The 10,510-nt window shown below is 43.5% G+C and overlaps 1 protein-coding gene across 1 annotated transcript; it reads left to right on the top strand.

Moving 5' to 3' along the window:
- Positions 1–926: 926 nt before the first annotated feature.
- gpr142 (G protein-coupled receptor 142) lies at positions 927–8,703 on the top strand. Its single transcript, XM_020604763.1, is given in 4 exon segments — positions 927–1,076; positions 5,273–5,439; positions 6,959–7,456; positions 7,459–8,703. Coding segments are annotated over 3 exon segments (1,089 nt in total). The 5' UTR covers positions 927–1,076; positions 5,273–5,300; the 3' UTR covers positions 7,911–8,703.
- The last annotated feature ends 1,807 nt before the right edge of the window (positions 8,704–10,510 follow it).

Genomic DNA, 10,510 nt, shown 5'->3' with positions numbered 1-10,510 from the left:
TCCAACCTGCCCGTTTAATGCAGTGTTTGCTTTGGAGCTTTGCTCTAATCAGTGATTTGCAGTCATGAGATGTTTTCTCAAAGGATGCAGCTAAATTAAGGACATATTTATCTTGTACAGAACAACAACCCCCAGATCCACTGATCATAGTGGTTTCCTCCCTTTCAGCTGTGCTACTTTCAACTGCTGTTAATACACAATTAAGAAACTGCTGCTGCTGCTGCTGTAGGGGTCATTATGTCTCCGGTTTGTGTGTGTACCTCTATTAAACACATTGGAGGCGAATAAATCTTTGCACACAGTCACATTACCAGGACCCACCTCCCATTCCGAGACAAAAACCTGGTCCTCATAAGGTAAGGTTACTTTTGGGGGAAGGTTTTCCTGAGTCGACCTAAACAACGAAACAAGTGTGTGTTTAATCGGTGAAGTTGATGCACATGCAACACACATAAACACTGTGATCCAGTTCCACGTTAAACACAGTACTGTATGTAATACATGTATGTGCAATTTTTAAAATGTAAACTTAGTTATTTTTTTCTTGATAGTGTTTTGTGCATGATTTCTGTTGCATCTGTGCTCCAGGTGCTGCTCACACTGATCACGTGTGTATTTATTTTGTAGAGACTGAAATTAGATGCCTCTGCAACATGGAACTGGAACAAAGCCTGACAAATATGACCACTTTTTGGTCCCTGTCAGATTTAATGTGGTTTGCCTTCAGCTTTTCCTGTGTTCCTCTCTGCACTCTCTTCCTCGTCTCTCTCCTCCTTTCGATGTTTCCTCCCTTATTCACCTCTTTCCATCCACAGATCCCTCCCTCTCTCTCTCTGCTCTCCCTCACCCTCTCCACATTTTCACTCTCCTCTGCCTCATTTCTCACTCCTCTAACTGGTCGCAGTGATGTGCCGGCTGCCTGGACACCACTTCTTCTTCTTCTCCTTCTCCACATCTCCACAGCGGGTGTTCGGCCGTGATGTCGGGGACTCTGTAGGAGCCTCCCTAGGGAGACGACTTTGCAGAGGAGCGGCTGTAACCCAGGCAGAGAATTGCTGTGGAAACTGAATGTGAAGGTAAGACTGACCGCACAAGGACAAAGAAAGCCAAAGAAAACTCTCTGTTCGTTGTTTATATTTGAGTGTAGGAGCTGCTCTGTTTTAAAAAAGTGAAATGTTTCTGTTTGCTGTTCAGTCGGGGCTGTTGTACATCACTGACTTCAAATGCTGTTGCACGGTACTGTCTTATTATACAGTAAAAGTTATTTATGGAAGCAGAGCGAGAGACTGGATTGTATCACTTCCAATTGTTTAATAATTGACGTTATAATTCACTTGAAGTGTTTTCTTGCTTTTCCCCACCCATGACTTTTAAGGAGACATTTATCATCATAATCGCCTGTAATTTCTGATACCAGCGTGTGGGTCTGGGTTCTGTCTTCCTAACAACACTGACCACAGGTCACGATTTTGGCTTCATGAACAAATTTTGAAAAGCAGCTGCATGATGAGGACATTTCTATTTCAGTCTTGCCTGTTGCACATCAGTTTTATAAAAGACAAAAAACTGAAGAACCACCAAAGATCTGCTTGCTGTCATGGGAAACAGTGATGTATTTGCTGTGCAGTTACACTGGCAGCAGCTTTCTGCTGTGTTAGGTGCTCTTGATGAATAATTAAGAGGACTGAAGCACAAATAGAGCTCGGTTCAGCTTCATGGATACCGAGTCCCCTGCAGAGCCGTGTCCTGTAGCCTCAAGCTGCATCTCAGCTCTGGGAAGACCATCCAGAATAGTCTGAAACAGAAACATGCTTCAGCTCAGCAACCCTGGCTAGTCAATGTTTTTAAGGGAGAAACTGCGCAGGCCCAATAAGATCAAATCTTTGTTGTATACTTAGTTTCCCCAGTGTATGGAGATTGCAACTGTCTTAGAGTGAATTTAATAAAACACCTCATGAAGTGTGAGCTGCTCTAATTGCACCCCTAGAATCTGTAGCACACAAGAGACCGTTGCAATTATTCTGTACAGGAAAGTGTGATGAAGAGTTAGCCCACCCCAAGAACTCTCCCATCAGCAAGATTTCAGGAATAAAAAAGACACTGTGTAAATACGTGTGGCCGCTGTGATGGTGAACTCTCAGTGTAAATGGCCTGGTGAGGAAACAAATCAGGTGTTTTACTAGAGCAGACATTTTGCCCAGTTTGTTGTGTAATTTTGTCAAGTACTGATGCTCGAGTGCAGCTGCAGCTTTTCTCATTTGAACCAGCAAACCCACTTGGTTACAGCTGCACTGATGCTTGTAGCGGCCGATAATACAACAGTCTCAGCAAAGCAGCGGTTCTGATGATCAGAGATGTCTGAAGTTGTATGGAGCCATAAGATTTTTACTGCAGTGCAAGTTAAACTATAGCAAACATTCACTGAGCATCGGCTTTGTCAGACAGCATCAGTGACGGGGGGAAGAGTGAACAGTAAACACTGAGGCCAATATCAAAGGGTTAAAATTAGGCTGCGTAGTTTCCTGTGAATCTGTTGTGTGTGTGTGTTTTAATCCAGAGTGGGACTTTCTGACTGCAACAACAATAAACTGTCCACAGAGATAATATCAGGAGCACTACTGTACAAAATGGCATCAACAGTAACATTTAAATTCCACAGAAATCTTCATAACTTTATTTTTTGAGCAAAAATGGCAACAATGTGATTCCAGCTTCTCAGATGTGCCGGTTTTCTTGAGTTGTCAATGATAGTGAACTGAACATGTTTGAGTTTTGGGCCATATGGGCAAAACAATGAACATGAAGACCTTAAACTTTAGAAAAATGTGATAGGCATTTTCATTTTCTCATTAAAAAAATTATTGAAGGCATTAATGGATAGTGACGGTCATCTGTAATCGCAGCCCTGGTTACCAGCTTTAATAAATTCTTCAAACAACACATCAGCTTATTACATTATTAAATTTTTGCATATATCCCTTTCAGCAGTGCACTCATGTATGGACACAGACTGCAGCAAACAGAAGGAAAGAAGTTCTGTTGTACCTCTGGTAACAGTGAATAGGACGTCCTGTCTCAGTCTGTGCTGTTACAAAACAAGTGAAATATGAGCATGATTTTACTGATTATCAGCAAAGTATAATAAACAGTATAATACTGCAAATTCTGGCACACATGTCGGACTTTTGAGATATGTCACCTAATTTATAGCCTGGCTTTAAGTCTTGGCGCCAAAACGCTGGGAGCAGTAGTGTAACAGACTTCTTATCAGGACACCTTCACAGCCGAGGCTGGAGAAATGAAAAATACATCAGCTCAATGGTCAATTCAGGTAAAAGTCAGATATACAACAACGATATCCACCTGCACCCAAGCTATGTAAAGTTAATGCAGACATACAGTCTCCTCCACATGAGCTGCCTGAGGTCCCTCAGTCCATATAGAACAATTTAAAGCTGGTGTCAAACCGTTGTTTTTCTTGGTGCAGAATTGTTGTTTTTTTTCTACATTTCTGAACTTAAAAGTTCATTCTTGATTTTGGTAACAGCAGTTCACAAAATAACCTCAACAAAAGTTCCTTTTAGTAGCTGCTCTGGAGCTTTCGATCACTGAAGATAATCCTCCTCAGCAGGTGGAGAGTTGTTCCACTTGTCATGGAATCGTGGATGTTCAAACTTCCCTTTTTATTTCTGAGCACTTAAAGGACTCCTCCTTCTGCTGGAATGACAGCTGAGCATGAAAAGGTCAAGAATATGATGCTAAACCAACAAAAATGTTTAGAAAAAACGACGTGGATGTGACGACTGGGCGTGTGCTGGGGAAGATCATGTAATATGATCGAAAGCTTCAGAACAGCTACTAATGTACTTTGGAAAAGTATTTTTAATTTTATTAGAACATGAATACCAGATTAAACGAGTGGTTCAGGAGGGTGACACAGTGACTCTGAAGATGTTCCAGAACATGCCGAGACCTTCAGGTGTCTTTGACTGGTGACGTCACACGAGGAGCCGGTTTTAGATGTTCCACTGTGCTTGTCTCCAGTGACCAACCTCCCGCTCTCTTCTGCCAAAATGCATCATCTCAGGATTTCACTGAACCTCCCATGAGTCACAAAATACAAGTATATCCTACACAGTTTTTAGACAACTGCTAGGAAAAGGCCAAAGTAGCTAGTCTAAGAAATTCTGTTTTCTGTTTACACATACATCCTGAACTGCACCAGTGATTTTGATGACTGCTTTTTGCATCTCTAGTCTAATGTGCTGAGCTGAATCTGAGCAGCCAAGCACTATAAGATACGTGACACACTTCTATTTTATGATCGCAGTCCTGCTATAAAATGTGCCAGTCATATAATGCACAGCAATAGCCTTTATAGTGGCAGTAATTAACTATGACCAACTGTTTGCAGTGGGGACTCGCATCATGGAGCCAGGTTCACTGATGGAGTGATTGTGGAGCTACAGAATGATGAATTAAATTGGTCGAGCATCTCCAAATGGTTTTTCACTGAAAGCCTGAGAGATAACACAGTCCAAATATGGCTTCATGGATGAGTGAAGTAAATTAGAAGAGCAGGCAGTAGAGGGACATATGGAGAAAAACAGGATGGATGGCACCCAGGTGAAAAGGTTAGATGGGGAGAGGAGATGATAATGATGCAGGGAAGGTGCAGGGTGATGGGGTCATTGCTGTCAGCCCATCTGTTGTTGTCCACCTGAGTCTGAACTCAGTTGGTTTACTGACTTTTTATTTCCACAATTTGTTCCTGAAGAGCAGCGAAACACTTGGCAACACAAACACCATTTACCTGACATCACTGAGGTGAAAGATGCAGCAACGTAAAGTATCAGCTGCAAATGATCATGCTCCACCTCACTCTGACTCATCTGGAAAACAAGAACACTTGTGCCATGTTCCCGCTAACTGCCCTTAGCTCGCCGTTTAGTGCAGTGATGCTACAACAGATCACTGAGAAGTTGTTGTTGCTGAGAGTGGATCCTGGCTTGTGCAGATGGATCGTGGACTTTTTGACTGAGACATGCCAGACAGTCAGAGTAGGTAGCGTAACATCTAAAACAACCACAGTGAGCACAGGATCACCACAAGGTTGTGTACTGAGCCCTCTACTGTTTACACTGCTGAAGCATGACTGTTCTGCTAGTTTCATCACCAACCACATCAGTCTAATGAATAAATCCTTTTTTTTTTTTTACTTTCTATGTCAAAACACTGGCTTTGAATCCTGATAACTTGTCTCTGTCTCCAGCTTATTCTCTGGGAGAAGCACCAAGGTCATGATCGACTGGCCCAATGTGACAATGTCCGGCCACCAGGAGCTGGGCCGGAAACCCGAGGAGCTGCAGAAGTCCAAATGTGTCCTGGGCTCCATCCCCATCATCTACTACAGTGTCCTGCTCTGTGTTGGAGTACCAGGTACACAATCAAGGTGTCATGCAGTGGGCATTAGGAGTTAAATGGTCAGTGACCCACACAATCATTTAAAACCAAATCATATCCAAACATGGCCAGGAAGAGATGAAGTCATTGTTTTTTTTTTTTGTAATTTATGTGAACTGACCCTTTAATTCTAGAAAATGAATTGCCAGTCTACCTCATTTTATTAGTGCATTTGTACTGACCCATAGTCAGTGTGTAAACTGAGCACACTTTGAGTCTGTGTATTGATCTTTATAACAATAGTGGAACTACACAAGACAATCAATACACCAGTGAGCGAGAGGGATGTTACTGGTGCTCAGTGGACCATTGAGATAATTCACAGCACACGACCAACCACTGATGGCTCTTTTCACAGTGAACTAATGATCTAATAATCAACGTGTTTGGGTTCATGAGTGTTCTCCTGTTACCCATCCCTGCAGCCAACTGTCTGGAATCAAAACATATCACCTCAGTAATGCAAAAAGTGAAAATAACTGTCACTTTGATGAACAGCCACCAGCACTGTTCTCATTACTGAGCTTCGTTTGGAAGTCGATGGCCATGATTTGGTATTGATTCAGACCAGGAGGGATTCAGTGGTGTTCAAACCAAGTGGATGTGTCAACAGAGCAACCAGATGACCTCTGAATAGCAGCACGTAATTATTCCCAGGGGCCAAATAAATATCAAGGCCACAGGGCCAGAGTCAACAGCGGTATGCCTGAAGGGTTCTCTAAATATCCTGCTGTGAACAAGATGTTTGGAAAAAGAAAAAGATATAGAAGAGGTAGCCCACTCCTGGTGCAATAGATATATATATAATTTCCATAGAAACAGCTTATAAAAGACTACAGTCATTTTAAAAAGTAGCTAAGAATGAAGCCCACTGCAGGCACTGCACTCAGGCTCCGAGCTAAAGATCCAGCAGCTGTAGTTAAAGTGAGTCAGATAGTCACAGTTAACCTTGTCTAAAGCTAAAATTTCGTCCTTCATCTCCCAACATGCCTCATGAGCCTCTTCTCGTCATTGTAGAGCTGCACCATGTTGGTACAGGGAAACTGAGACTCCTAATGCATGTATGCATATGAATCAGGAAGTCTATCCACAATTAATCTCATCATAACTGACTGAATTTACTGCACTTTACTGTAAATGACAGCAGTAACTATCATGTCAGTATCAGACATATATTAAGCTACAAATAAATCATATTTAAATGCACTGACTTGTAATTTTTTTAATATTTTATAGGCACCATGCTTTGTTTACAGGCAATTTCCCCCTCACATTCCCCCTCACATTATCCAGAGAGCTGAATATCAGCCTAAACGAACATAAAATATGAGCATTACAGTAAGTTTAACAGTTTTCCAGCCTGAAAACATTTTCTCAGTTTCACAGTTTTCTCTCTGTGTTGGGTAGCATTCCTCCTGCAGACTGTTTCATGGAGGTAAAAAAACAACAACTAATATAATTTCCTTTTCCTTCTCTTTGTGCTTCTCTCTGTCAGTGAATGTCCTCACAGCAGTAGCCTTGTCCAAACTGGCATGCCGCACCAAGAAAGCTCTGTACTACTACCTTCTGGCAGTGACTGGCTCAGATATTCTGTCCCAGCTCTTCATCATCTTCGTCGGCTTCCTCCTGGAGACGGCAGTGTTTCACCGTGAGGTCCCTGCACCGCTGCTCCACTTTGTGAGCGCTGCAGAGTTTGCTGCCAACCATGCCTCCATCTGGTCCACCGTACCCCTGACTGTGGACCGCTATGTGGCACTGTGCCACCCCCTCCTCCACCGCCAGATCAGCTACCCGGCCAGAGCCAGGAAGATCATTGCGGTGGTCCTGACTTTATCTCTGGCATCAGGCGTGCCCTTCTTCTGGTGGTCAGACATGTGGAGGAACAGCCACCAGCCCACAGAGCTGGACACCATCCTCATATGGACACATGTCACTATCATCTACTTCCTGCCCTGTAGTATCTTCTTGGTGCTGAACTCCTTAATAATCCACAGGCGAGGCAGCAGCAGCAGCCTTGCCAGGAAGAGCTTGGGCCAAAGTTGGCCTGCCAGCGGCGGCTTGGGAAAACCACAGGCATGCTACTGGCCATCACCTCCGTGTTCTCTGTGCTGTGGGCCCCCAGGACCGTCGTGGTCATCTACCACCTGTATGTGTCCTCAGTTCACCGAGACTGGCGCGTCCACCTGGCCTATGACCTGTCCAACATGCTGGCCATGCTCAACACAGCTGTCAACTTCTTCCTCTACTGCTTCGTCAGTAAACCGTTCCGCAGCGCTGTGCGGGATATCGTGCTGCTCAGAGGGGGCCCACTGCATCTTCGCTGCGTGCTCGCCCAGCAACAGACCCCCGCCAATGCCTCCATCTCTTCACTGTACAGTGGGACCAACAAGCGCTCACAGCGAGACTCCACCCCCTTGTCACCACACAGGGCCAAAAAGCCCTCGTGACCCTGGGTCCCCTCCTCTTAATCCAACACACCCCTTATCCCACGGTCCCTGAGCACTCGTGACCCCCAGGGACGCACACTGTGTTCCAGCCATGGTCGCCACTCGGCCTGGGAGTTCTCTCAAAAGGCCTTAACTGAACTCAACCCACAAGAAGTATGTTTTTCATACTATACTGTCTCACTGGGTGTTGTTTGTCCTTGTAAGTCCAAAACTGTGACAGTTTATTTATTTTTCCTCAAAAGAATGACAAACTGAAACTAGGTTTTTGTGTTTCCTTGGTTTCTATACATGGCAGGAATGTGACATTTTTATATTGTTACAAGAAAAATCTATCAATTTGTTTTCTCTGATTAAATCAGCAGTTAGATCTAAGGTAAGTGTACAAAGGGAGAAAAGTAATGAGCAAAATAATGAATTCTGTTGGAAGCTGTTAAACCGTTCACCTACTCTCACTTTTCTGAGTCAGTTAGCCTCAGTCCGAAGGAGGACTGAGAGTTTTAATGTGGACTGGGTGCTGTCTTCTGCAGTTGTCAAGATGTTGAAATCCCAAAAGAAAATCCACCTTGCTGAGCACAGCCACTCGAGCAAAGAATCACACTCAGGCTCCCAGTCACAAAACCACAGCTGCGGAGGCAAGTGTTTATTTTTCATGAAATCCAACTCAGTGGAGCTTTAGATGAAAGCTTGTTGTCCCTGCTCTTCAAACAGCCGGTCTGCTAGTTCACCAACACAGCCTCAGCTCTGGCTAAACAAACCTCAGATTAGCCTGCACAAACACATGCACAGAAACTCACAAGAAGGAACACACTTCTATCATGAACAAACACATGCAACCATGCAGGCATCAACCATTTCATGTTAAATCATTTTAATTTGATGAAAATTAATGCATCCGTTCTGTCAGTGTTACTTTTAGTGAATGATAAGAAAGCTGCATGTAATGTCTGTTCCCATATACTGTGTGATTATGAGTTTGGAATGGGCCAACTGTTGTTGTCATGTACTGTGTATATTTTTAATGAATGCCACTGGGTGTAGCGAGCTCTGCTGTCAGTTTGATGAATGGATTCTGTTAGATGTCATCCCTCCTGGTTTTCAGTGATGATCTGAAGAATGAACGTTTCCTGTGGCACGATAAACACCTTGATGCTAACTCCTGATTTTTAAAAATAACAAGCTGGAGCTACATTAAATGCTAGTGGAGACAGAGAACTAACACTCTAACGACAACACACGCTGTAACTTCATCAGTTTTACTTAGTGTGGTAAGATAAGGTTGAAGAAGGCTTGTTTGTTAATTTTGTGAAACACTGAATTTTATCTTATTTCACCAAAACAATTCAGAATTTTGAAATTTCAAAAGTTAAAGGACTGAAATTCCCTAAAGATTTGGCAACATTTTATTAGTTTTGACATATCTAAACATTTTATAGCTAATACCCAAATTATGGCTAATCAGTTTGAATCTCAAACCTTATTTTCATTTACAATCTTGGTTTAAAATTGTGAACGGCAACAGACTCATCAGCTGGAATTTGCAGCTGCAGTCTCAGTTGCACTTTTGATGATGTTAAAGAACAAACGTATTGAGCTTGACTTTGCAGAGTTGGGGACATGAAAGCCAGGGCAAATTATCACCTAATCCTGCAGCTCTAGGGAGCTGTTAGCTTCTTATAACTGAGGCACACATCTTGCTTGGCACCAAGCAGGTGACCAACGAAGTGAGCAACTAACTTGCAAAGAGACATGCAGCAGCTAAAGATGCAGATGTTTAAGGATGAAGAACAGTGAATGTTAAACTTAAATCCATTTACTGCTCTGACCAGCATTCAGGCTTAATGTTTGTGATGCAAGTCACCTGCCTGCTGTCATCGCCCCCCAGTCCTCATCATATTTACTGGAACAATTGGAGATACAGTGTTAGTGCTCTCATGTGTCCCCGTGTCCGTCGGCTCCTGTCGTCCCACACTGAGTTCCGAGTCTAGACACAAATGTGGATACAAACAGTTTCTTTGAGGATGTCTCCTGCTGCCTGACAATAACACAGGGGGGTATACGAGAGTGTGTGAGAACAGTGAGCGGCGGAGCGATGACTCAAGGCCATAATTTGGTACCAAGAAACCAGAGCAGGCTTTGATTAAAGCCCCAGCTTGTTACACATCTACAGAGCTGTTAGGGAGAAGAGGTGTGAGGACATTAGGAGCAGGAAAACCCCAGCAGCCACACGTCCACACGTCCCCTGTCTGATGACACCTGTCCTTTGTGCCTGTTCAAACACCTGGTCATGTCCCCTGACTCTGCTCCCATTCAGCTCTGCCTGCTGCTCAGTGTTTCCTATCAGCAGCACTTGTCTAAATACGGGAAGCTTGTTCTTTATGGACAGTTAAAAGAAGTACTTAACGCTTATTACCCAGAAGTGTGAATGGTGGAATGATTGACTTTTCACCCAGTGCCCCCTGTGTGCATCGGTGCGTACAGCTAACAGATGAATGGATGGATTGTTCTTGGGATCATGCTGCTTATTTCACTGTTTTACAATCTAGATCTTGGAATGTATTTGTTGCTCAGAACAGTGAAAAACTGAAGCTCTTTTCCAAACC

Source organism: Monopterus albus, unplaced genomic scaffold, assembly GCF_001952655.1.
Source record: "Monopterus albus unplaced genomic scaffold, M_albus_1.0 scaffold67.1, whole genome shotgun sequence".
Classification (NCBI taxonomy): domain Eukaryota; kingdom Metazoa; phylum Chordata; class Actinopteri; order Synbranchiformes; family Synbranchidae; genus Monopterus; species Monopterus albus.
The sequence above is the reverse complement of the archived record's forward strand: the minus strand, read 5'-3'. Positions and strand labels throughout refer to the sequence as shown.